This window comes from Spermophilus citellus (genome assembly GCF_964194105.1).
Source record: "Spermophilus citellus genome assembly, chromosome: 6".
Classification (NCBI taxonomy): domain Eukaryota; kingdom Metazoa; phylum Chordata; class Mammalia; order Rodentia; family Sciuridae; genus Spermophilus; species Spermophilus citellus.
The window spans coordinates 130415078-130442178 of NC_138187.1; the positions used below are offsets into that span (position 1 = coordinate 130415078).

The 27101-nt window shown below is 54.9% G+C and overlaps 1 protein-coding gene across 2 annotated transcripts; it reads right to left on the reverse strand.

The window, feature by feature from the left end:
• Positions 1–551: 551 nt before the first annotated feature.
• Positions 552–27068, reverse strand: CDK18 (cyclin dependent kinase 18). 2 transcript variants are annotated; one of them, XM_081299412.1, is made up of 16 exons: positions 26936–27068; positions 9342–9491; positions 9007–9086; positions 8401–8526; positions 7593–7649; positions 6701–6815; positions 6440–6534; positions 6091–6153; positions 5304–5427; positions 5056–5176; positions 4262–4359; positions 3959–4064; positions 3805–3847; positions 3049–3139; positions 2648–2725; positions 552–2107 (listed from the first exon to the last, which is right to left on the reverse strand). In XM_081299412.1, the coding sequence occupies exons 2-16, from the start codon at positions 9469–9471 to the stop codon at positions 2073–2075; spliced, it is 1362 nt and encodes a 453-aa protein (XP_081155538.1). In that variant the 5' UTR covers positions 9472–9491; positions 26936–27068; the 3' UTR covers positions 552–2072. The 2 variants fall into 2 exon arrangements, with proteins under 2 accessions (XP_081155538.1, XP_081155537.1); XM_081299411.1 differs by having other exon boundaries at positions 6440–6552.
• Positions 27069–27101: the final 33 nt, after the last annotated feature.

Genomic DNA, 27101 nt, shown 5'->3' on the forward strand with positions numbered 1-27101 from the left:
CTCTAAACATTGGTCTCCACCTCTGGGGAGCAGCTGCCCCTCAGGTATGACGGCAAATCACCAAGTTCTCAAGACCCGGGTTGAGGACGCAGTGTAGGTAGCATCAGGGGGCGTGGTTGGGGGGGTCTTGCATTCTCAGAATGGTCCTGGGAGGACAGTCCTGGACACTGAGTTGGAAAACTGCAGGACTCTGAGAACCAAGGCCTGTATGTGACAGAAATGTGACCAGACCCTAATAAAGAGGTAACCTGAGCAGCAGAAGAGGTGGACTTGAGGTTTCTAGCAATAATCCTATTTAGTATAGGGATTCCAGGGTCGGCTGCACCAGATCCTGGGCTCCACCCCAGACTAAGACACCCCCCCCCCCCGCACACCGTTCTATTGGTCAGCCCCAAGCACCAACCTGGGCCTAGGGATCCAGAATACAGGATCCCAGGCCCTTCCATCCCCACCGAGGCAACCTTCAGTGATCCCCACCAGAGAGAACATCTGGCCCTGAATGCAGCAGGGAATTCCCTGGCACCCAGGATGGTTCAGAGATAAGCACAAACCAAACTCTCTCTCCACTTTATATGTGTGTGTGTATACAAGCAAGCCCCAGCTCCGATCATTAGGCTGGAGGGGGGCTTCAGTTCTCCATCTTTGGCATTGATCTACCAGTCAGCTTTCCTGCAGGAGACTAATCGCTCCTTTCTGTACAACATGAATTAAATATATTATCTGTCTTTGTGCTGAGTCACAGGATATTCACAGTACAGTGGGGGAAGAATGGGGGGCTGGGGGAGCCCAGACTCCAGGGCTGCTCCCCAGGCTGAGGGGCTTGGGCTGGGAGGGGGCTCATGGAGGAAGCAGGGCCTGGCCTCCCCTCAGCCTTTGCCCTTCAAGATTCAGCCACATGTTGAGGAAACCTTGGGAATACAAGAGGGGTGCTGGGGGGTGAACCCTGCTCCCCTCCCATTTTACCTCAGGCTGTGGCACTGACACCCGTCCTACTCATGACCACCTTCTGGGGAAGCTGGTGCCAGGATCAGGTGAACCGACCCATAGGACTGGGAAGAAAGGAACAGAGAAGGTTGTGCCAGCCCCTGAGGGCAGAGGCTGGCCTGGTACCAGTGTCAGGGCCTGGTACCAGTGTCAGGGTGACCTTGCACATCTGGGTGCTGTCCTCAGGGCCCCAACCCAGGGCTGACTTATCGACACTCAGGGATAAGAACAGCAGGGGCGGTTCTTGGAAAGGGGACAGTAGGAGCTGGGTCAGAGCTCCAAGGGCAGTGTACACTCTGCCACCTGCCAAATTAAGGCAACTCCATCCAGACTGGGGAGACAGGCGGGGGCTGGCTGAGGTGGCAGGAGTGCGGCCGGCAGTACCAGGCCACCTCTGGATGCAGCTGGACATGGAGCAGCAGGCTGGTGCTGCTCGGCCTTGGTTCAAGCCAGGGAGCACACGGGGCCTCTGGCGAGGAGGGGAAAGACAGCAGGCTGGGGAGGACCAGAGGACAGGCTGCCATTCCTACGGCAACAGAGACATCTGCCCCTGAGGTGGGGCTGGCCTTAGGCACATATCAGCACCCAGTATTCTGGGTTCCCAGACAAGCTGCCATGCCCCTTCTTGCTCTCAAAGGAGAAGATGAAATGTGTGTGGGCTCTAAGGGGTCAGAAAGGGGATCTGCCAACTGGGGCAGGCAGGCCCCAGAGGGAGGCACGGTGGAACCCATATCCGGGGCACCGTACTCAGCCAGGCACCTGAATTCTCCTGTCTGTCCAGGCGGGTCCCACGCTGACATCCAAGCACTTCAGGTGGGGAGAGGGTCCCAGGTCTCTCCCTGCCCCCTCATCTCCTCTCAGGGGAGCAACTCAGGCCCCACAGTGGCTGACAAGGGTTGGTGTCCAGGCAAAGGCCACCAGGGAGGTGTGTGGGAAGAAGGGAGAGGAAACAGCTGTGACCAGCAAGGCTGCCACACAGTCTTCCAGCCACGGGCTCTCGTTCCTCAGTCCTCCAATGGTCTCATCCTACCCAAACTTGGATTCCATGTGACCTCTTGTCCCCCAAGCTGCAGCAGGGTGGGCCCACCTCAGAAGATGCTCTGCCGCCGGTTCTTCCCTCGACCTGGAGAACGGAGGAATGGGTGGGACTGCAGGGAGGAGGCTAGGCTGCAAGGTGCCTGAGATCTGGGGGCTCAGAAGTCAGGCAGTCCTGGGCTAACCGCTCATCTCTGGTACTTTTGAGCTGCATGAAATTGTGATTTAACCTCTCAGAGCCTCAGTTTCACTAGGGAACATGATTTGTACCTTTATGGGGTATTTTAAGGATTGAATGAGATAATGCAAGGAAAACACTTGTCAGGTCCAAGGCCTCTGGCTGTTCTGGGGACAAAGTAGTTCTCCCAGATGCCAGAGGGCTCAGGGTCTGCAGAGAGAATGTACCAAAAAGGGCATGCACCTGTCAAATGCAGCAATCTATCTGGGGTGTTGAGGAAGGACTGGACAAGGCAGTCTGGACAGGGTTGAGGAGGGACCATGATGACTCCCTAACACAGGGAGCTTCTGGGCTCATCTCTATTCCTTGAGAGGGAGGTCCCCACTGGGGAGTGGTAGCCTGCCTGGCCTCCTTTACCAAGGGGAGCCGCTGGGAGGCATGAGGCCCTACCTGGCTGCTGGAAGGCCAAGCCACGGTAACCTGGGTCCTTCTGGAGCTGGATCTCCTTCAAGGAGAAGATGGAGGCAGCTGGATGAGAGAAGAGAGGGAGCGGGTTGGGTAGAGCAGACCTGTTCCTGGAACCTGCTGCCCTCATCCCCTTGAGTCCATGGAGCTGAGGGCACCCTGGCTGGGTAGCCCTTCAGGACTGGCCCAGGAGGACTTAACCCAGCACTTCAGCAACCACTCAGATCTGAGAGTCTGCCCCCTTAGTTAGAGGGTGGGGGGGGGAGCCAAATGCCCAAGGCTGCTCAGTGGGAACTGGGCCTCTGGACTCTGTTTCAGCTGTCCCACCCACTCCTGCTGCCAGCTTTCCTTGATTCTGGGATGGTCCTGGCCCCTTAGATACTCACTGTCTTCTAGCTGGTGCACTCGCTCTCCCAGAGACCGGAAGTAGGGGTGACTCAGGGCTGCCTCTGCTGACAAGCGACTCTTGGATTCATACTGAAAGCATAGGGTGGGCTACTGGGTCCCAGCTGGGGGACATGGAGGCCCCTATGGGCAGTGTCTCCTATGCTAAGTTAGATCACCAAGATGGGTGGGCAGAATCTATCCTGAGGAGCCCTTGGAGTCAGACACAGGCCCCCACTGACCCAATCCTGGGCAGTCTCAGACTTCAGGCTCCCAGGTGTCCAGCTCACATAAAAAGGACTTCAGGGGAGTGAATTGATCTTGAGATTGAAATACAGATGCTAAGACAACCAAGATCATCACCCGAAATAGTGGTAATGTTCGTGGGTAAGACCAATAACTGTCCTCTATAGTGTGCAACACTTTGCATCCCACGATCGTACTGTTTGCTCAAGAGCACCTTGTAAAGTATGAATCATTCATTCCATCTTGCGTTGAGGGAACGGAAGCACAGAAAAGTCCTCTGGAACATGCCTAAAGCTACCCAGCTCGGAAGCAGATCTGAACTAGGATTTGGAATGTGAAGCTGTCTTCAAAGGCAGGGTATGGAAACCAGCGCTCCTCCTGGGCCTTGGGGGCGCAGATCGCGGCGAGACTATGAGCCTCAGAAACTGGGGCACAGGGCGGGGGTGGGAACTTGGGGCTTGGGCTCTCCGGCTGCCTCTTCCTGGGCTCAACGGTGGTGGTGGGGCACTTACCAAGAGGAGGCCGGTCAGCAGGTGGATGCCATCCGTGTCCAACCTGCAAGAAGGAGGAGCTGGCACCTGCGCTGCAGGGCAGGGCGGGGAGGGGCCACTCCAGGACTCAGAGCATGGACCGCAGCGGGGCGTGGCTACCTGGGGGCGTGGCTACCTGGGGGCGTGGCTGAGGAGCGGCTGCGGGAGGTACCCCGGGAAGTTGTAGGCTCGGAACTCGGAGAGAGCCGTCACGCCGGGCCACGTCTCTTCCGTAGGGGTCCCTGGAGAGAAGAGATACGGGCGGGGTGAAGGCCGACGTGAGGGGTGCAGTGTCAAAGGAGGCAGCCAAGAATGACCGAGGCCATGAGGTCCCTGCTCGGTTGAGATAAGCGGCTCTTCCCAGGGCGTCCCTGCGCCTGGACTGGAAGAGTTCTAGTGCCCCCTGGTGGCGAGAGGGAGGGAGCGGCAGGAGACTAACCGAGGAGGCGGAAGATGAGGTGCAGCTCCTCCTTGACTGTGGAGCCGGGGAAGAGGGGCCTCCCGGTGGCCATCTCGTAGTGGATGCAGCCCACGCCCCTGCGGGGAGCAAGGGGCAGGGTGGCATCAGGATGGGGCAGCATGCCTTACTAAGGTTGCTCCACCAGGGTACCAAGGTCACCCTGCCACAGATGGCTGAGGGGTCAAGGTAGGGGTGGGGGTGGCTCAGGACAGGGGAGCCTCCTAGAATTACCCAGTCTCTTACTACAGCCCCTCTCTGGGGGCTGCCATGGGCACTAGGAGGTGTGCCCTTTCCCTTTCACCCTTAATAGGTATAAGTGTGCACTGCCCAAGTAGCAGTTCTTTCAACAGGACTTCTAGGGAGCCCTGGGGGCAAACACACAGTGGCTATTCAGCAGAAACCAATGTGTTAGCTTTAAATTTGGGCTGTTTTTCATTTTATCCCAAATCATATATCTGTTATTTTTAACAGAAAAATAATGTATCCTGTCCTTTTCAAAATTTTCACAAGGACTGATGCTTGGAGAAGATTCATATTTACTGTAGGGGCCCTCCAGTACCCTCCCCCTACACACCCCTTGGCGGGGTATGACCTAAGCACAGTGCTGGAGCCTTTATTTAAGCTGGAGAAACCCTGATCTGTGCCACACTTAAGTTTTTAATATCCAGTGCAGGAGGGAGCCCCGTGGCTTCATCAAGGAGGCCTGGCAGTTCTTTCCAGAGTCTAGGGGTATGGACAGCCCCTCTTCCTCCCCTCCACCCTTGATTGCTCACCACATATCGATCGGGGTGGAATACTCTGTGGATCCCAGCAGCACATCCGGGGGCCTGTACCATAGGGTCACCACCTCGTTGGAGTAGGTCTTTGTGGGCACCGACTTGGCTCGGGCCAGTCCTAGGAACAGACATATCACACAACCTTTGCTCACAGGTACTTCTGGGCAGACCAGAGCCCTCCCACAGCACCAGCATCCTTAGAAGCTGTGCACCTCGGTGATGTCACATCCCCACCCTCGCCTCACCAAAGTCAGCCAGCTTCAGCTCGCCTCTCTCATTGATGAGCAGGTTCTGGGGTTTCAGGTCCCGGTGCAGGATTTTGCGTCGGTGACAGTAGGCCAGGCCCCGGAGCAGTTGGAACATGAAAATCTAAGGAGGAAGGAAGAGAAAGGAGTGTGTCCCATCTGTAAGGCTGGGATTGGAACAGGGGCAGGGACTTGGGGTGAGGTCAGGAAAGTCCCTGGAGAAGCTACCTGGTTCTCCTACCCACCCTGCAGCCCCATCCTGGTCCCCATGCACAACAGGGAATCCCATCGGACCAGAAGGCCCCAGCTGTGGAGAGGAGCCAGTGAGTTTGCAGGATGCCCAAGAGTTCTCCAGCCAAGGGGTATGGCGGGAGGCACACTGGGTCCCCTGCCTGTGTGGGGATGTATGCTCTTGGTTCTTTAACAAAATACCAGAAGAGGCTCTCCATCCCTCCCAGCTTCCCCAGAAGCCTCTCTTCATTCTGGCAGGTAGCTCATGCTCCCATTTGACAGGTGGGGAAACGGATGCTCCGAGTTAGAAGGGTTTTACATCAACAGCTAGACAGTCGGGGAGGGCATGTTTCCGTGCTCCTGGGGTAAGGCACTCAGCCCAGCTCCTGGGCTCACTGAACGGCAGTGGCTTTCCCTGCTTCCCGCATTTGAAGGCCTGAGCAAACACAGTAGCTGGGGGAACCGGGGCCCTGGTGGTGAGAGTGGGCTCCCTTGCTGAACTTTTGGGAAGGGGGATGTCACGGTAGGTGGGGACCCCTGCCTCGGAGGCCCTCACCTTGACATTATGCATGCTCATAAGGTTTCCACAGTGGTCCAAATACTGCTTCAAGTCACTGTCCTGGAACACAGAGCCTGACTCAGTTCTGCATTGACCTGAATAGACTGAGTAGATCAGACTGAGGTCTGGGCAGAGCCCAAGCCTCAGGACAGGTCCCTGGCTCCAAGTCGCCCCTAAGCCTGAGCCCTTGACCCACTGCTGCACAGGAGCATCCGAAAGCCTGATTCTAGAACAAGGCCTGGGCCACCCCTTGCCCCACCTCTCCCACTCCCTCGTTCCCCCTGTCCCTTGCCACACCCCACCCCTGCCGCAAGGGGGAGAGGCTGCTAGTCTCAGCCCAGCTCACCAGGTACTCAAACACCAGGGTGAGGGAGCGGTCTGTGTGGATGAGGTCGTGCAGGGTCACAATATTGGCGTGCTTCAGGTTCTTCAGCAGAGACACTGGAGAGACAGGCCCGCCTGGGTCCCCAGGGCCCCACGTACCCCTCACACCCTGTCTTCCTGGGGTTAACAGTGGCTCCCCCACCCCGGGCTCCCACTGGGGCCCAAGTGGCCGATGCCTCCTCCAAGAAGCCCCAGGGGCATGCAGGGCCCTGTGACACTGTACCCTCTCGGATGGCAGTGCAGGGCGCCCCTTCCTCGTGCTCCAGCCGGATCTCCTTCAGGGCTACCAGGTTCTCTGTCAGCTTGCTGCGCCCCTTGAAGACCGTGGCATAGGTGCCCTAGGATGAAGAGCCAGCCATCAGCCCCAGGAACGTTCATGTCACACTGTCCCGGGCCTTCCCTTTGTCCCTGTGCATGGGCTGGGTCTTCTACCTGAGCACCCTTCCCCTCACTGGAATTCGGTTTTCCCTAAGCTACTTCCTCTGTGGAGCACCCTAACACCTGCTGGTCAGAACATTGCTCCCTCCTCCAGCCCCAGCATGCCGAGTGCCCCCTAATTATAATGCCAGCTTTGTTCTTCCTCATATCATATTGATGTTGACACGCAGGTCTCCTCTTTGAACCTGTTGAGGGAAAAGGTCTTCCTCCTCCCTGCGCCCACCTCAGGCCTGTAACACAAAGCCTGACACAGTGGTGACAGAAATAGTTTAGGGACATACCCTGACTAGGTGCCAGGCAATGTCTAAATGCTGTACATAAGCTTATTATAGTGACCCACTCGGTCCTCACAACAACCCTAGGAGGTGGAACAGTCACTATCACCACTGAGCAGGAGAAACTGAGGCAGAGAGAGGTCATAGCGCTAGTGAACAGCAGACTTGGGATTTAAATCTCAGCCGGAAGTACTTGCAAGAAGAAAAGGCTAGCGTGTGCTCAGAGCCCATGGGCTACTGTCCTCATGCCCTCATTCAGGGTCAAGGCTCACTGCAAAGCCTGCTAAAGGCTGGCCAGGAGGCCAAGGTCATGTGCCTTGGTGGGGCAGGCAACATGGGGGGGGGGCAGGGCCCACATGCCCTGGCACGGCTACCAGGAGGAGACCAAACCCAGCCACTTACCTCCCCCAGTTTGTCCAGCTTCACGTACGTTTCCAGTTTCCCAAAGCCGATATCTGACTGAAAGGGAGACACAGGTGCTCTGAGATGGAAAGTCCCCACAACCCCACCTACTGCCCGCCTCCCCGACCTCCAGCCTCTGGGAGGAAAGAGAGTGAGACCCCCATCTGCAGAGGTGAGGACAGCCTCAAATCCTTCCTCTTCTTTTCCCTTCATCCCTGTGACAGTGGAGAGGGCCCTTGAAGTGTGAGTTTCTTCCTCCGATGACATTGGGGGGTGTGGGACCCAGAGCTCTGCACCTGGGATCGCTGCCCGCCTCGATCCCCTGTCTGTCTTGCTCAGATAACTAGGTCCCTCTGGGCAGGTGCTGGGTCTTTTTCTGCCTCGCAAGGTGGTGTCTGGGTCAGAACATGCCTCGCCAGCACTCTCTCATGGGCACACCTCTTCTAGCTCAGGTGTTGCTAACTCGGAGCAAGACAGATTCCTGGGCCCCACCCAGAAGCTAATTCTGCAGGTGTCTGGAGTGGGGCCCGGAGTCTGTGTTTTGTACAATGCTCCCCACAGATCTGGTAGGCAGGTAGGACGGAGAAGCACAAGACAGCTGGCCTGTCAGTCTTAACGGGTGGGATCATCTGAACGGGTGGGACATCTATTTGAATCCAGAGGCCAGCAGGTGGCACCAGAAGCCCAGGAATCTTTCTGGAAACCACTACAGTCCACAGCTGGGACAGACAAAGTCAGGACTGATAAGTAAGTGATGCTGGAAAGAGGGTAGATCACCCTCAGGACCTCTGACCCTCTTTGGACTCACCAGGGAGGCACGGCGCGACATGCGGCTGAGAGGCTTGGGCAGATCTGGGCTTTCCAGCTGTAGCTTCTGGAGAAACTCCTGGGGCAGGCGGATATCCATGGGCAGAGACAGCCTCTTGCTGATGTCCTGTGGTGACCAGATTGAGATGGGGTCACTGCCTTGGCTCCGGGGGTAGCTAAGACCTCAGGGCCCTTGATCCTCACTCTGGGTCCAGGTCTGTATATAGCAACCGTAGCAGAACCAAGCCACGGGCCGTGACCCCAGGCTCACGGCTGCTTCAAGGGTGTGCTCAGAGTCACATGTGAATACCCAAGGGTTGCTGTGTGGCCTCAGGAGTTTCCTTCCCCTCTCTGGGCCACAGTACCACCACCTATAGAACATAAATCTCGTGCCTTCAGATACTGTAATTCTGTAAGCCTATTTTTCATATTTTTGGCACATGCCGATGAGTCACGAGAACCACAGTCAAGTTGTCTAGCCTTTGCTATGTTCCAGGAATATTCCAAGCACTTGGCAAATATCAATTCATTTAATCCTCACGACAACAGTTTTAAAGACAAGGAGATTATAGTCCACAGAGGTGGAGTAAAGACAGAGTTCCCTCACCTCCATGGAGAAGCGACGCTGGTTCTGCCGTCGCTGGTACTGCGTGCCAGGGGACAGCTGCCCGGGCTCCTCCCCGTTGTCTGTAGGGGAGAAGGCATTGGGCTCCGGTACAGGGTCTCTGCCAAGAGGACTGAGCTGCAGGTCTGAGAGGGACAGGCATCAGGGCCCCTCCCTGCCAGTCTGCCAGAGGGGGAGGAAGGCCCCACTGCCCACCCAACCTGTCCTTCTCCCCAAAGGCTGTGGGGAACTGTGGTGGCTGGTGGCTGGTGGGCAGGGCAAGCAGGAGCTTTCTGGAAAGTCGGGGTAGGAGAGCGCAGAGTGGCCTGACCCCTCACCCTCATTCCTCTGGTTGTGGAGCTGGTTAAACTGCTCAGTGAATTCAGCCAAGGATTCCTCGATGGTCTCCGTGCGCGGCACTGACAGCGAGAACCGGCGCTTAAAGTTCTTCATCTTGTTCATGATCATCAGGGACCAGCAGCGGAGTCCTGGAACCAAATCCACATTTGGGGGCTGCTCTTCTTCCCACCAAGCTCTGCAGCCCTGCACATTGCAGAATTGACTGTGTGTGTGTGTGTGTGTGTGTGTGTGTGTGTGTGTACCAGGAATGGAGCCCAGGGGCGCTTAGCCTCGGAGCACATCCCCAGCCCTTTTTGTATTTTATTTAGAGACAGGGTCTTGCCGAGTTGCTTAGGACCTTGCTAAGTTGCTGAGGCTGGCTTTGAACTTGTGATCCTCCTTTCACAGCCTCCCAAACCGCTGGGATTACAAGCGTGCACCACTGTGCCTGGCTCAGAATTGTGACTTCTTAACCAGAGTCCAGGGGGTGGGACCTAACCCAGTTCCTTCTTCCCAGTGACTCTCAGCCCCCTCCCCAATCCTTTCCCTGGGGAGATGGTCACAACGGCATTGCCTAGTTTGCACGATGTGCAGGGGGTCCTTCAGGACCCCTCCTGCCATGCCAACTCTTTGGCTGCTGAGGGTCTAGTGAGTTCTCAGGGGAGGGCTGGCATGGCAGGGAGGGGGCCAGAATTGCTCCTCAGGCCAGCAGCTCTTTGTCCACTTGCAGGAGCTTCAGAGGGTCAGCAGTCAGGGAGCCACACTGATAGATGCCCACGAGCCCAGCGTCGGCATGGTCTGCACCCCTAGGACACCATCTGGTCCAAGCCTCCTTTACACCCTGATATTGGTATTGGAAAGTCTGTCTGGCTTGCCCTGGGCCACAGGAGTCCGGAAAAGAGAGGAGAGGAGCGAAGGAGGGAAGGAGCCCAGGAGCGGGCCCAGCCCTAGCTCTCTCTAGCTGACATATGGAGGCCAGGAGCAGTTGAAGGTCCCAGGGGAAATACAGAAGTTTGCCGGAAACAGAGAAGGCCCCAGGGAAGGAAAGGTCAGAGCCCTTCTGGCCCCTCCCAAGCCAGAGTCTGCTGAGCAGACAGGGTGTCCTCCACTAAGAACACAAGGCGGGGGGCTACTCTCACCCCCAGGGCCCCTTCCCCAGCCAGAAGAGTCCCCCTCCCTGGCTGCTTAGCTCCTATTGGCCTCAGTATAAGAGGACAGGCTTCCAATGACCAGTGATCCTTGCTAACTGCTCCATCCCAGACTCCTCTTTCTCCCCCTGCCTCTGAAACCTCAAAGTGGGGCTTCCCATCTCTCCTCCCCTCCCTTCTCCTTCCCTTCCTGGGTTCATAAGCTCCCAGTGCAGCTGTCCCCTCATCCTGTTTTGCCATATAGCCTTCGACTGCAGGGGAGGCCCTGGACCAAAAGGCTACACAAGCTCCCCACCCTAAGAAGGCACCAGGGTCACTCTGTGATGGGAGGGGCCGCCCTACAGTCCCATGCAAGGCACAGACCATTCCTGGAGGATGCTCAGTCCTGCCCCTGGCCAGCACCTAGTTGCCAAGGAAACCAGACCCCTCCAGAACCCTCCCAGTTTTAAGGGATTATGGGTCAGTAACATGTTTGCTTTGCTTAATAACCATGTCCTTCTGTCCTCAGCCAGCCTGGATTCTCCCTCTGACACTGCATGCTTCTGGCTGCCCCCAACCGTAGCTAAGTTGTGGCCTTCCAGCTTGCCTGAGCCCAGGCCAGCACCTCTCAGAGGAGAAGCCTCGGGTCCGTATTTTCCGGCATGAGGCCATGAGGCCCTGAAGCGTCACTCAGGTCAGCTCAACATGCCATAGACTGAGCACCTATATGCTACAGGGTGCTGGGCCCTGGGGTTAGAGAGGTGAGAGATGCGTGGTTCCTATTCTCAAGGGACTCAGGGACTAGTGATGCCTCCTTCCAAGAGAGGCTAGCAGAGAACTCTTCTCCCAGCTTCCTTGCCAAAGCCCACAAGCCTTAGACTCTTTCCATCCCAAAACGCAGTCTTGCCAGCCAGCCTCAGCCACTCTCAGGGCCTTTGTGTGATGTCACAAGTCCACGGTCTGCAGGACTGTCACTGACAGAAACTCCCAGAGGACAGCCACCCTGTCCCACACCTCGGTGTGCAGCCTCCAGCCAAGGTGACCCAGATGGAGGCTTCATGTTGGTGGCAGGATATATGACAAGAAGAGTCAGACATGCCCTACCTGGTGACTCGTTTTCTAGCCAAAAAGGACAGCAGAGATATCCTTGTACAGATGAATTGTTTGCAAAAGTGGCTATCAGCATCACCAGGGAGCAAAGTTAAAAAAAAAAATTCAAATGTCTGGGTCTCACTCTCAAATTCTTAAGGCTTGGAGGCTGGTGCCTGGGAGAATGCTTTCTTTTATTTTTTATTTTCTGGGTTTTTTTTTGCCACTATGATCTAGAGGTTGAACCCAGGGCCTTGAGTATGCTAGGCAAGAAAAATGCATTCTTTGAGACAGGTTCTCATTGTTACCCAGGCTGGCCTCGAGCTTGCCATCCTCCTGCCTCAGCCTCCTCAGTAGATGGGATCACAGGCATGTGCCACTGTGCCCGGCGGAAAATGCATTTTTAGACAGCCTCTCCAATGACCTGCACACGGAGCCCATAGCTGGGAAGCATTTGGAGTCCCAGTCAGGGCTGATTATGTGCCCACGTTTCCAGCCTGCCCTCTGCTGAGGTGGGACACCCTCAGATTGGGGGTGGGGGCTGGGGGTAGGCCCAGTGCAGCAGGAGATCCCTCTGGAAGAGGAAGTGTCACTGTCCCAGAGACAGGCACTTCTGTGGTTCACAACCTGATGTTCCCAGCCCTGGTCATGGTCACCCTAGTGGGGGCAGGGGAGGCAGGCACTTGGCTCCCTGAGGTCTGAGCTCTGCCAGGAGGGACCAGCCACACCCCTTTCTAAAAACAAGGCTTCCTCATAAAACCATCTTGCCGTCTGGGATTTATGGGATGGCCTGTTGGGTTGGTGGCTCAGGAATCTACCAGTAGCTGCCATAAATCTCACACCCTGGCTCTGGCTTGTGCCATCGGGGGAGGGGAGCTCATTACAACCCTCTGAGAGGGGGGTCCCGAGTTTCTGCCAGACAAAGGACAACAGGCCCTGAATCACACCCGCTCCCCGGGGTTCAGTTAGGATGGTAGAGCCAGCTCTCAGCCTGGGGTGGGGTAGAGGGTGGGACAGGGAGCCAAAGGGAGGGCGGAGCTGGGGGCAGCTGACTGGAGCAGGAATGTAGGGCCAAAGTGCTGCAGAGGGATGAGGACCAGCTGCTCTCCACCTGCTGGAGAAGAGACCAAGAGGAAGTGGCTGTCACTGCAGCGGGAGGGATAGAGGTCAGATGCAGGGATGGACTTCCTGATGGTGACAGAGGAGCAGGCGGCGGGGGTGGTGACCCGAGCACAGAGTGGGACGTCTCTCTCCGCTGGGGACAATCAGGGTATTGAACCCGGCAGGGTCTTGGGTGTGACAGGGCAGACCGGGCAGTGAATGATCTGTTGTTCGCTAACTCAAGACACAAGATGCTTCTGTCACTTTTCCCTTGGGAGAGTCAGCTCCTTAGATTTGGGGGCTGAGGGGGAAGGGAAACAGGAAAAAGGCCTGTCACCTTGGTGCTGTCTGCCCCTCACCCCCAACTGGGACAGAAGGGCTCAGTGTGACCCAGCCTAAGGCCAGCCCAGGGCCAGGCACAGTGTGGCCTTTGTCCCTGGGCCAGGGAGCCATCTGGGGCTGTCCCCGTGCAACTGGTGCCAGGGGAAGCGAGCAACAGGCGTCCAGGGTGCTGGCCCGGCATGGAGGAGGGGACCGCAGCAGAGGTGGGTGGGCAAAGAGCCCCAGGGAAGCAGGGGACCCTCCCGGCCTCCCTCCCTCACTTCCTGCTGGGCACATACTGACTGCCCAGCACTTCCTGTTGGTGCCCAAAAAGCGGGTGGCACAGAAGGAGGAAGGAGGAGCCACATCGGGAGGAAACGGAGCACTTGCCGGAGGCCACCGCGCATCAGTGAGAAGGGCCAGGCTGCCGGAGTATCCGCAGGGGAGGCCCCACGCAGTCTCCACTCCCACCCTCTCTCAGCCGGACACGGAGGCTCCAGGAGAGGCGGTGACTTGCTCAAAGTCATGCCGCAGTTTCCCGGTTGCTGCCAAGCGCACACGCTGTGCCCACATCACTCCCTTCTCCTCACGGAGCCCTGGCAGCTCTGTGCCCTCCGGTGGCCTGTACTGATCTCCCCTCCAGGTGTCCCCGCCACACACTGAGTCACAGCCAGACAACCCCAGTGCAGGCTCCCAGTGCCTCCACTCGTGAGCCATGGCCACGTGGTGTACTCCCCCATGGCCTTGGCTCTCAGCGATGATTTGTTGAACATGCACGACATGCCAGGCACTGGGGGAGGCCCTGAGAATCCTGGATGAAGGAGACAGACACTCATTTCTGCCCCTGCCTAAAAAGTGCCCGGGACGGAAGCGAGGCCCTGCAGGTGCTAGGTAACTGCTCCATCACTGAACTAGATCCCCAGCCCCTGCCCTTGTCCATTCTAATGGAGGTGAGAGATGCAGACAGTAAAATATAAACAAATCAAATGCATAGTGGACGGCGACAAGTGCAATAAAGGGAAATCCAGCAGGAAAGAGGATGGCGTGGGAGGTACGCCATGTTGCAAGTTTAAATTGGGTCGTTGAGGCCTTCCGGGGAAGGTAGCCTCTCAGAAATAGTTCCCGGTAGGTGTAGGGGATGAAGCTTCCTGCAGAATCTGGGGGAAGCAGGTTGGCAAGGGAAAAAAGCAGATGCAAAAGTCCTGAGGCAGGCGTAGGTCTTCCATGTTCTACAAAAGTGTGGATGGAGAGGAGGCCAAAGGGGAGTGTGCAGCGGTTGTGTGGGGCCTCCCAGAGTTTGAGCAGATGAGTGACAAGATCCCAGTGAGACTTTAATAGCTCCTTCTGGTTGCTGTGTTAAGACGTTGCTGTGGACAAGGGGCAGAGCTGCAGAAGGCTGCTATAGTGATCCAGGTGGAGGTGGTGGTGGCCGGGGCCAGCAAGAGCTGTGGAGGTCGTAAGAAGAGGCTGGAGCCGGGAGGAGCCCCAGGAGTTTGCAGATAGGTTATATTTGGGGTATGAGAAGGGAGCCAAGCATGCATGACCCTGAGAGGATCTGGCTGAGCAACCAGAAAGATGGAGCAGTCCCTGGTGGGGACCAGGAGCTCTGGGGGTGAAGGTGCTGGTGGGAAGTCCATGTCCAACAACACCTGAGCAGAGCAGCTGAGCCAGGAGCGGCACCAGGACAGCATCCAGGAACTGATGGCCCTCTTATCTCAAGTGCCTGCTCAGACAGAAGGAGCTGCCAGAGAGAAGGCTCCGGAGAGATGTCATCAAACATCCCTCCAGACTTCTTCTCCCTGGGTGCTGAGACCCCGGATGGAGGAGGGGCAGGAAGCAGGAATCATGGCAGCTACCTCCAGTCCTGAACTACAAGACTGAGAAGGGGAGAGGCCAGGAAGGCAGGTCCCCCTGCTTAGACAACTCTGCAGGGCCACATAGGACAGGGCCAGTGCCCTGGGGGACAGGTCTCCTTCTCCATCTCAGAAGGGAAGAAAGTTCCACACAGCAGGTCAGGCCAGCTTCTGGGGCCCATGGTCCAGGTAGTATATATTCTCAGCCTTCTGCTCCCTGGACCCCAGGAGGCTGGGCTCCCGGGAGACCCCAACCTGGCAGAGCAGGCAGGGGACCTGGAAGTAGCCTCAGCCTGCCAGAGCTTCCAGGTGCAGTGAGGCACAGAGGGTAGACTTCACCCCTTCACCTCAGGGACCAGGCTTGGGGACGACTCAGAAAACCCCTTTCCAGCCACCCCTTTGGCTTCCACCTGCACAAGCCCCAAGTTCCCAGCCTAACTTCAAGATCTGGGGCTCCTTCCTCCCAGACCAAGCCCCTCCTCACTCCTACTACACTGGCTTTGCCCAGCAGAAGCCCCCTACATGCAGCTCAGGTTTCTTGGGTCTCCAGAAGCTTCTCCAGCCCTCCAGGACCACCAGGGCCCTCCTCAGATGGGGACTGACTTCCCACTTGTCACTCTCACCAGGGTGCCTGGATCCCTACACCAAGTGCTGTTGATACACAGCAGCAAGTGTCTGCTTTATAGGCACATGCTGAGCTCCTACCGAGTTCCAGAACATGGTAGATACTACCCCAAGTCCCTCTCTGTTTTTCTGTCTCTGTAGGCTCAGGCACAAGGGATGAAGGATATAACTGGCCACCGTCTACTTTCCAAAGCCCACAGGGTCTGACCCTAGTTCCAAAGCCTGACTGACATCCTGGATCCTTATGATACCCTTTGCCTCCCACTTCCTGCCCCCGATCTTGATCACTTGGCCACTTTGGGCCTTGGGAGAGTTTCAAAGAACTAAAGGCAACGGCTGACCAAGTTTGCAGACGTCATGAGCTGGGCCTCAGAGACACTCCCTCCTCCCAGGGAGAACTGTGCCGCAGGGAGCCTGCTGATACCATCTCTTCCTTCATCCTCCAACAGACCCTGCTCTGCACAGCTGGACAAACCTTGGGGGGTTGTGGGAGTCTCACCACCCCTTCCCCCCAACTGTCTGCAGCTCTAGCAGCAGCAGCAGCAGCAGAAGCCCAGGAGGCCTCTCCAATGACCTTGCCCTGCCCCAGACTGGGTGAGGGAGACTGCAGGCCTGGGGCCCTTGGGATGGCCACAACCAAAGGGAACAGACAGGCCTCTAATCACCCTGATGAGGAACAAATGCTCTGGACGGTGATGGAACCAGAGAACATTCCCACAGCTTCTGTTTGGAACGCAGGAAGAAGGTGGGGAAGGCCTTGTGGGAGAAAACCAGACAGACCTGCAGGGAGCCAGGCCAGGAGGGGAAGTGTCTAGGCTCAGGGTTGCCTCTGCTTCTTTGGACAAATGCACCCCTGGGCCCTAGAGTGTCTTTTTTTTTTTTTTTTTTTAATTTGGTGCTGGGAGTATAGCTCAGAGGTAGACTGTGTACAGTCTAATCAGAAACATCCTACAGTAGGGCCACATGCTCTCCAGCCCTCCTCCCCAAAATTCAGTACCATTTGGTGTCACAGAAGAAACTCCACTTACTAGCACTGTGACCTGGGGAGATACCCCATGTCTCAGTTTCTTTGTCTGCTAAATGGGGACATTACCTAATCTTCAATCCAGATGCCATCAGGCACCAGACTTAACTTCTTCAGCTGCTCTCTGGTGATATCCCTCCCATGTTTAAAGTGCTCCAGAGTTAATACTGCCCTCAGGAAGAGTTCCAGCTCCAGGACCCACAGAGCAGGCCTCTTGTGTTCAGATCACCATCTTCTTGATGGTCAGCTCTTGCTCCTACCCTCTGGTTCCAGTTTGATTGAATGAACTTGGCATTCCCAGAAAAAAACAAAAAACACTCCCCTCCCTCCCTACCGCTTTGCACTGACCATCCATTTGGCTTGGGATGCCCTTCCTCAATTTTTCCCTGGGTAAAACCACTCCCAAACTCAACTTGAGTGTCACTTCCCCTGGGAAGCTGTGCAGGGCCACACCTCCTTCCTCAAGGTAAAATTAGACACGTCCTCCTTGCAGCACCCACAGCAGCCCGTGTGGACCCCAAACTGGGCTGTGATATCCCTCAGGGCTCAAGTCAGGCATGACCTCTTCCCTGGTGCTGGCCACAGTGCCCCTTGGCTCTCCTGGGGCCTTGCTGACTCCAGCCAGGTGAGGGTCCCTCTCACGCTCCCACAGCACTCGACTTATCTACTTGACTTATCTAGTTCCCTAGTTTGCCCTTGAGCAGGCAAGGGCTGGGTCTCACTCATCATTACACCCACAGCCTGACATGGGGCCTGGCCCAGAATGAACCCACAAATGACCAGTGACTCAAGGCCTCAGCTATAACCTGACCCTTCTCTCACCCTCTGCGTGGCTTGGATGGTAGTGGGTGATGGGAGGGAGGCTGGGCCAGAAGATCAGCTGCCCGACCAGCAGCAACTCCCCAAGTGGGGTCTGTGGAGGTCTCTGGGCTGGCGGTGCGACAGTGAGGGGTGAAATGGAATGAGAAAAATGCTAACGAGAGCTTCCAACCCAATATGCAGAAAGCTGGGGCTTCCAAGGTTTGTGAGGAAGGAGTTGGCAGGGCCCTGGGACCCTCCTCCTGGGCTCTCATCACTTAGAGGCAGAGTCTCAGAACCTCACTGGGCAGGTGCATGACCTAGGCTCAGGCCTTGGTCTTGACCCCTATAGATAGCCCCTCCTAACCCCTCACAATCTTACTCCTAAGCCCTCCGTGTGGGCTCCTCATAGTCCTACTGAAGTCTTTTCTGCTGCTTCTGGCTTCCTGAGCTCAAGGAATAGAGGCAGATATTGCATCTTCTGATATATATATTTTTTCTCCCTTGGTTCTGGGGATTAAACCCAGTGGCACTTTACCACTAATCTTTATATCCAGCCCCTTTTATATTTGTATTTTGAGACAGGGTCTCACTGAGCCGTCCAGGTTGGCCTTGAACTTGCAATCCTCCTGCTTCAGCCTCCTGAGTCCCTAGGATTTCTGGCAGGCATCACTGCACCAGGCCTCGTATTTTCTTTTTGATCATTCTGGAGAACCAGCTAAGGCTGGCCTGTAATCTTGGAGGACCTGAATTTCCAAATGATAAGACAGGACAAGATGCCCTCTGTGAGCCTTGGTCCTGAGTGTGTAGGACCTGCCAACTATTTGGCCTGAGATGCCCTTCCTCAATTTTTTCCTTGGTGGAACCACTCTCAAATCAATTCAGGTGTCACTTACCCTGGGAAGCCGTGCATGACCACACCATAGGCAGGAGCCAGGGGCCAGAGAAGGTACAGCCTCCACCTCCCATATCCTCCTGCTCCCAAAGTCTGTGTTCCCCCCGCCCACCAGCCAGAGCAGGCCCTCTCTGTTCCTTTTAGCAGCTCTCTTTAAAGACCCTCAAAACAGCACCTCCACCTACCTCACCCAGCATATTACAAAATTCTAAAGTCCACAATCCAGCAATCCCACTACCAAGTACATAGCCAAAGGAACTAAACTCGGTATGCCAGAGAGGTCTTCTCTCCTGTGTTCACTGCAACATTGTTCACAATAACCAAGGCATGAAACAAACTAAGTGTCTATCAAATAATGAATGGATTTATTTTTCCCTTTGGTACCAGGGATTGAACCCAGGGGTGTTTAGCTACTGAGCCACATCCCCAGACCTTTTTACTTTTATTTCAAGACAGGTTCTTACTAAGTTATGTAGGGCCTCACTAAGTTGCTCAGGCTGGCTTTGAACTTGTGATCCTCCTGCCTTGGCCTCCTGAACTTCTGAGATTACAGCGTGCACCACTGTGCCTGGCTGAATGGATTTTAAAAATGTGATATACATCTGCAGTGGAATATTATTAAACCATAAAAAGGAAGGCAATCCTGCCAATTGTGACATAGATGGACCTGGAGGACATCAAAATAAGCCAGACACAGAGAGACAATGTTCAATCTAAAAATATTGAACTCAAAAGAAGCAGAGAGTAGAGTGATGGTTACCAGAGCTGGAGAGCAGGTAGGAGGCAACAGAAGAAATGTTGGCCGATGGGTACAAAGTTAGAGTCAGGAGTAATAACTTCTGGTATTCTATTGCACAGTAGGAGGATTAGTTAATAATTATGTATTGCATAGTTCCAAATAGCTAGTAGGTCAGGTGTACATGCCCGTAATTCCAGCTACTTGGGAGACTGAGGCAGAAGAATTGCAAGTTCAAGGCCAGCCTCAACAACTTAAAAGACCCTGTCTTAAAAAAAAAAAAAAACGGCTGGTGATACAGCTCAGCTGATAGAGTACTTGTCTCGTATGCACAAGGACGTGGGTTCAATCCCCAGCACCACAAAAAATAAATAAATAAATTTAAAAAAAAAAGGCTGGGGATGTGGCTCAGTGGTGCATGCCCTGGGTTCAGCCCCCAGTATGGGAAAAAAAAAAAGGGCCAGGTGCGGTGGCACATGCTTATAATCCCAGCAGCTGAGAGGCTGAGGCAGGAGGATGGCGAGTTCAAAGCCAGCCTCAGCAAAAGCGAGGTGCTAAGCAGCTCAGTGAGACCCTGTCTCTAAATAAAATACAAGATAGGGCTGGGGAGGTGGCTCAGTGGTTGAGTGCCCCGGAGTTCAATCTCCAGTAAAAAAAAAAAAAAAAGAAAAAGAAAAAAGGGAGAAAAGAAAAGAAAAACAGCTAGAAGATTTTGAGTGTTCTCCCCATGAAGAAATGAGAAATGTTGGAGATGAAGAAGGTGTTAATTACCCTAATTTGATCATTACACAATGTACACATATATCAGAACATCACATCAAAACTTATAAATATGTAGGAATAATTAATTAAAAACAAAACCTTATAAAGAGGTCTGCAACCTCTTCAGGTACTCCTCACGTCCCAAAGGGACAGCTCACTCATTTCCACCTGCAGCCACACAAACAGAAGAGATAAAGGGCATCAAGCTTAGCCACCCTTTCGCTCCTGGCATCCAGATGCAAGGATGCCAGCTTTCTTGGTGGCCTGTCAAGGACCTTTATTCACATCTCCGGGTTTCTCTCCATGCCCAACTTTAGCAACAGAGCAGCAGGGGCCTCTGAGCCCTGGCATCCCTGGGGAACCTCTGAATCGCATGAGCAGGGAGGGTGAGGGGAGGACTTCCCAGCATCCCTTAACCACAGTCCTATTTATACTCTGTCCCACCAGCCTGGCCCACATGAGGCCATGTCCCTTGGCCATCTTCTCCATCCCTCCTTGTCCCAACCTTAGTGGCTGGAGCTTCAGGTTACCCCCAGGAACTCCACCAGGCTCCTCTGACCAGTCCTCAGGTCCCTGATCATCTGCCTCGTCCCTCCTCTTGCTCTTTAGATGCTGCCTGGCCTCCCTCACCAGGCTGGGCCAGCGGACCACCTTGACCTGTACTGCCTCCCAGCTCCCCCTGCGGCCATGATCTTCTCTGGGGAACTTTCCATCAGCCCACAGTTGTTCTCTGTTCTCTAAGTGCCCCTTGTCAGTGTCACTCAAACCCAGGATCCAGGCTCCTTGAGACTTCTTCCAGTCACTTCCTCATTTCAGAAGCACCTGCTCAGCACCAGGCACCGTCCTATGCCCTGCATCTCATATTCCTCTGCCTTGGCCTCCATGAAACCTTGACCCCTGGTCTCGTACTTTCTCCCTCCCACAGCTGGTGGACTCACTTCCTCTACCTGTCCCTGAATGCCGGCACACCCAGAGTTCCCTCTTTGGCCCTTTGTGCTTCCTCCCTCTGCACCATTTCCTGGGTGACCTCATCCTCTCCCATGGTGGAAACCACCACCCACGCCACGTGCTGAGGGCTCCCAGATTCCCAGCTCCAGCCCCTCTAGGCCCCTGAGTCTCAGATGTGAGGCCCCAGGGTCGAGCTCGAGAGGTGTCTCCAAGTGAAGAGGGCAGATGCTACACCTGGGGCAGGAGGTATGTTACTGTCACACACACATGCCAACACTGACACATCGTGTATCATCCAGGAGGCAAGAGGTCAACATGTCTGGGTGGCAGAATTACGGGTGATTTTATTGTCTCCTTTTTGCTCATCTGCATCTTCTAACACTTCCACGATGAACATTTATTGCTTACCTAATAAGAAAATGGCAACACAGCTTTTTAAATGAAAAGAAAGTATTTTTAGCCTGAGATTCCAGAAGGATTTAGTGCAAGGCCGAGAGAGAGCTATGATTATCTTGAGTGGGGGGGTCAGAAAGCTTCTTCGGTACAAAGAAGACAGTCCATACTTTGGGCTCTGCAGGCCATCAGCTCTGTGACCATGATGTAATACTAACCCTGTAAAATGAATGAGTGTGGCTATATTACAGGAAAAATTTATTTAAGAACATTAAAATATGAATTTTATACAATTATTTAAAGTGTTACAAAATATTGTTTTTTTCTTCTTATTTTTTCCCAACCATTTAAAAAAATGTGAAAGCTATTTCTTTTTCTTTTTTTGGTACCAGGAGTGCTTAACCACGGAGCCATATCCCCAGCCATTTTTTGAATTTTATTTAGAGACAGTGTCTCACTGAGTTGCTTAGGGCCTCACTAAATTGCTGAGGTTGGCTTTGAACTCTCGAACCTCATACCCATAATCCTCCCAAGCTGCTGGGATTATGGGCACGTGCCACTGTGCTCAGCTGTGAAAACTATTTCTTAGCTCATGGACTATAACAAAACCAGGCAAGATTTGGCTGAGAGCCATGGTTTGCCAACCTGTGAGCAACCAGTACCTTTGTGGCATTTGAATCCAGTATTCACTTCTTCAGTACTTTTCTCCTCCTCTCTGATAGGGGTGGACTCTTCTAGAGTTTCCTTGCTCATCTGAGCCATGGCAAGGACCAGGCAGCCAGGCATCATGGAGGAAAGCCCTGGGCTCTGAAGTTTGGAGGAACAGAAGGCCGAGTTCCTCCCAGGGCTTCAGAGCACAGCTCACTGACAAAAGTTGGAGCCACCCACCACAGTCTTGGATGGGGCTTCAGAAATCCCCTGGTCTGTGCTCTTGTTCTTCAGGCCAAGAAGGCAAGACCTAGAAGGGGCACTGACCTGCCCAAAGCTACTTCAAATGTCAGAGTGGAGAGGAGACCAGAACTATGGAAACTGAAGTTCAACGTCCTCTGCTCCCCCAGGGCCAATGGGCACCATAGCTAAGGAAGTCAGCAGCCCACTCAAGGGCCACCTTCCATGGGGTGGAAGAAAATGGCACAGAACATGGCACTCCACCCACCCACGGCAGAGAATGCTGCCCACGGGGCTCCACACAGGTCACGGAGGGGCTCTGTGACCTCCTGCCTGGCCTCGAACCTAAAGACCCCACGCTCCTGTCGTGAGGGATGCCCTTTGCACAGAACCTGCCATTACTTCTGCTTCCAGGCAGTAGATCCCTCCAGGACAGCCATGTCCCCTCCTGTGCCTAGTCACCCTGCAAAGGTCTCCTCTGCTGGGTGGCTAGGGCCAGAGGACAGAAGAAAGCTTGGTTCCTGGGGGGACTCCCCCACATAAAGGGCAGGCTTCTTTAGGCAGGCAAGGGTGCAGGCGCAATGCACCCCAGAGCTTTGCCTGAATGATGAAATGGTTAGAGAGTCCAGAGTGAGGGAAGAAACTTAAAAAAAAAATTAAAAATTTTTAGTTGTAGACAGATACAATACCTTTATTTTATTTATTTATGTGGTTATGAGGATCAAATCCAGTGTCCCATGCATGTGAGGCAAGTGCTCTACCACTGAGCCATAACCCCAGCCCAAAACTTTTTTTTTAATACTGAGGATCAAACCCAGGAGCACTTTAAAGCCTTTTTATTTTTTTATTTTGAGACAAGATCTTGCTAAGTTGCTTGGGCCCTCACTAAATTGCTGAGGCTGGCTTCTAGCTTGTGATCCTCCTGCCTCAGCCTCCTGGGTTGATAGAGTTATGGGAATGAGCCACCGCACCCAGCGGGAAGAAACATTTTAAGAAGAGAATTCCTTCCTAATTTGGGGCCTGAGCCCTGGTGTCCACAGGGGTCCTGACTTCAGAAAAAAGAATACAGGCCAAAGGCACTGTAACTTCCAAGGATGGCCCAAGAACTCTGTGTGCCACCATCCCTCAATAATAATGGGAATGTCATGGACATTATCTCATTGGAAACCCTACAACCACATGAGGTAATACTATTATCATCCCCATTTTAACTAAGGAAACTGAAACTTGGTTGGCCCCTTGACCATCCCAAAGTTTCAGTTTCCTTAGTTAAAATGGGGATGATAATAAAACTTGGATGGTCAGGTAATGCCTTACCTACCTAAGGCAACCAATTACTGAGTGGCAGAGTCCGGGTTTAAACCAACCCCAAACCAACCCCAAAGTCCTTATGCCGCCTCCACCCATGGTGGTCAGGAGACATGTACGCAGCATATAATAATGAATGAACACGTCAAGTGCCACATTTGGGTCATCTCGTCTGCCTCCAGCCCTCTTTCTCCAGGGAAGACTTTAGTGGAGGCATTGGCGGGGGAGGGGGGAGCGCGCGCGCACACACACACACACACACACACACACACACACACAAAAGAGTCCTAACAAAGAGGATCTCACCACTGTCCTTTCAAATATTTGGGCCAGTGTTCCCAGAGCATGGTGTCCTGAATCACCAGCATCATCCAGGTTGTCGGGGAGCTTCAAGACCCCTATTAGTTGAGGGCGGACCTCACACTCTACTCCATCCCCTTCTCCTCTGCAGACAGAGCCGTGGAGACCTCAGGAGCAGATGGGCTCTCCTGCAGACAGGCTGGGCTCACAGTGCCCCTGCTTTCCTTCTTCCCGATCTGCTGCTGTATGACAGGCCAGTTCCTGCCAGGCCTGGCCCCAACCCTGTAGTGATCCTGGGCCCCTGACCATCCCAAAGTTGTGTGTGTGTGTGAGTGTGTGTGTGTGTGTGTGTGTGTGTGTGTGTACACGCACTCCCATGCACGCATGCATGCACATGCAAATGCACACACATGTACATTGCATACAGCTGTGGGGGCTGGGACAACACTAGCCTTGGTCTGTCCCCACCCCCTGAGATGGGAAAGTGCCCATTCAGCAGTGGACAACTGGAGGGCAAAGGCGAAGGGTCCAGGACAAGGGAAGAAAGGGGTCATGGAAGGACAGGGCTGGAGAAAAGATATGTGACTTTTTCCCAAAGGGGTGAAGCTAATCAGGTGGGTCTGGATCGGGGCCAGCCACTTCCTCATGGACAACAGAGCAGAACAGGGACTGCAAATAATTAAGTACAAGGAGAGAGTCCTCTTGTCCCAGGAAAAGGAGGCCCTGCCAAAGGCACCTCGGAGAAGGAGGCTGGTGGTTCTGCGGCTACCTGTGCCCACCTTACGGACCCTGGAAACTAACACATACTACTAGTCCCTCCTGGAAGGTTCCCATCCAACTCCACCCTCATCCTCTTATCTAGAACCTTCCTCCCCAATCTGGAGGAGCGAGAAGGATTCTTTCTAACAGCTTGGCCTGATGGGGGTTAGGAAAGCCAGCCTTGGTCTCTACTGCAGAGCCAGCCCCAGTGCCACCACTAGGAAATTCCCTTTCCCGGTAGCGACTACGACCACTCCTGTAGCTCTGCTGTAGGCACTGTGTGTTATTAGCATTTAATTCCTACAACAATCCTTCCTCTGATGAGTCCCCTCCATGTGTGAAGAAAAGGCTGGGGCGTCGGGAGCTTGCTGGGGACTCTCCACCCCTCCCATCATAGGCAGGTCCCAGCCCACTCTGGAGTCCTCAGGGGAGGAAGGGTGGAAGGGTGCTGTGAATAATGAGGCTCCCTTTGTCCCGTGCCACACAGCTTGGGCAGTCAAACAGCTAATGTGGCCAGAGCTGGATTCCAGTAAGGTTTGCCCTCCCCTTCAGCTCTCAAGTTCAATTAGAGAAGGAAAGAAGGAATCAAAAGGAGGATAAGTCCTAAACAGGTGACCCCAGAGAGGAGAGGCTGGGTGGGACAGGAGGCTGGGAATAGCTGAGCCATGCTTTGCCCTGCAGCGGGAAGCCAGCTCCCAAGGCACAGGCAGGGCCGCATGCGCCGAGGACTGAGGCCTGTCCAAAAGGTGGCCCCTCTCCTCTCGACCTCAGGGGAAGTCTCTCATGAGATCCCAGCCTAGGAACCTACTTGCTGCCCACATCTGGTCCCCACATCTGAACCACATCTGGTTCTCCCTGGCATGGGACAAAGGGGAGCCCCATTACTTACAGCACCACCCCATCCTTCCTTCCCCTGAGGGACTCCAGAGTGACCTGGGACCTGCCTGTGCTGAGGCAGGGGTTTGAGGAGGGATGAAGTGGGCTGGATCCCAGCTCCTCACCACCTTGGGAGAGTTTCTCTCAGTCTCAGTTTCCTGGCCTGTGAAATGGGAATAGTAGCACGTATTTCACAAAGTTGTTGGGACACACCGTTTGGCACTCAGTAGATGGTCAATAAATAGCAGTCACGAGGCATTCAGAAATGGAATAGAACTTATCGATGTCCATCTGCTCTGAGTTTTCGAAGAAGATGGAGAGCTTCTTCTAGCCTCCTGCAGGGTACGGGTAGCCAGCAAGCAGGGAGAGTCCTAGGAACCGCATGGTCAGGGACACCCCCAGGTTATGGGGCAGCGGTGAAGTCAGTCATCCAGAATCTCCGGGAGGTAACAGGCAAAGAGCTTTGCTGTGACAAGGTGACCCTCTCTCTAAGATTCCTTCAGGATGCAAACCCAAGCCTCTTGCAATCTCCTGACCCCAGGCGACATTTTCCCAGGCTCCTTCCAAGGCAGAGTAAAGGTGGGGGATTTCCGGGGACATGCCTGTCAGTCAGGTTCCAGGTGTTCTCAAGGATTTTATTCCTTCAGGTCACTGTCCAGGAATGGCTGTGTGCCCATGCCTGGGTGGGGGAGGCCTCACATGCCAAATCTCACAAGGTGCTGACAGGGAAGGGGCAAGTCCGTGGTGTCTGTGAGTCACAGGGATCAAGCCACAGGCCACAGATGGGGAAAGCCAGGGAAGGTTGCTCAGGCTGTGCTGGGGGTGGGGATGCAGGGCAGATAGCAGCACCCAGAGCCAAAGAGGTTCTGGGGACTGGGCTTCCCACTCCTCAGCTCCAAATCTCCCATCCCCACCGTCAGGATCACTGGTGCCTAGGAGGGTGTTTACGCCACAGCACAGAAAATTGGTCACTGCCTCTTTGCCTAATTCCCACTGCAAGGCCTGCAGCGGCTCAGGGAACCTGCCCCCAGGTTGGGAAACAGATGCCTGCAGCCCATACCCCATTCGGATTTCAGACTCCTGATGGCCTTCCCCAAAGGCAGCAGAATTCTCAAGCCACACCTCCTTAGCCCAACAGGCCACCCACCCTTTTTTCCCCATGGCTGCCTTAACCCTTTGTCCACTGCTGATGGGGCGGGGGTGTCACTGCCCCTCTGGACTTCCCAGGCGTCCAGAGAAGGAAGAGGCACATTCCCCAACGGCCCCTCTTTAACACGTACCCGCGACGCTGGACCTGCAGGGTTTCACGTGTCCTCCCACGTTCTCTCCAGGGCTCTGGACTCCCACCCCCTCCACCTCTCATGCTGCCGATCTGGAAAGTTCACCAGAGCCCAGAAAGCTCTTCAAGGCAGCGATCTGGCCCCACACTCTTGGGTCCTCTGGTCACCAGGGACTCCTGACCCTTGCCCTTCCCAGAGGAAGGGCGCTTAGAAAACGCCTAGCTCTCACGGGGTGGAAAACTTTGCTTTGCAGGGTTCCGACGGTAGCTCAGGGGCCAAAGCGAGTCCCAGATGGAGAGTCCCTGCGGGGCGCGGGTTCTGCGACTGCGAAATAGCCTTCCCTCCAGAGCACCTGGAACTTGGGAATGGCCTTTCCAGGGCATCTCCCACCCCCCAACACACACACGCACGTCTCGTGATCGCCGATCTCCCCTCGCTGCTCCGGCACTGCCCTCCAACCCCTCGCCCTGGGGCGAAGCAGACCGGCGCCTTTAAGGGCCGCTCGGCTTACCTTTGCTCCTTTCCCCGGGCGCCGCGGTGCCCCCTCCTCCGACCTCCCGGCTCGCGCAGCTCGCGGTCCGCCGGCCGCACTCACCGCACCTCCCGCGGGACGCGCCGCGCGTGTCCTGGGTCGCCGCGCGCCCGCCCGCTACCGCCGGGAGACTGCGGGGCTGGGC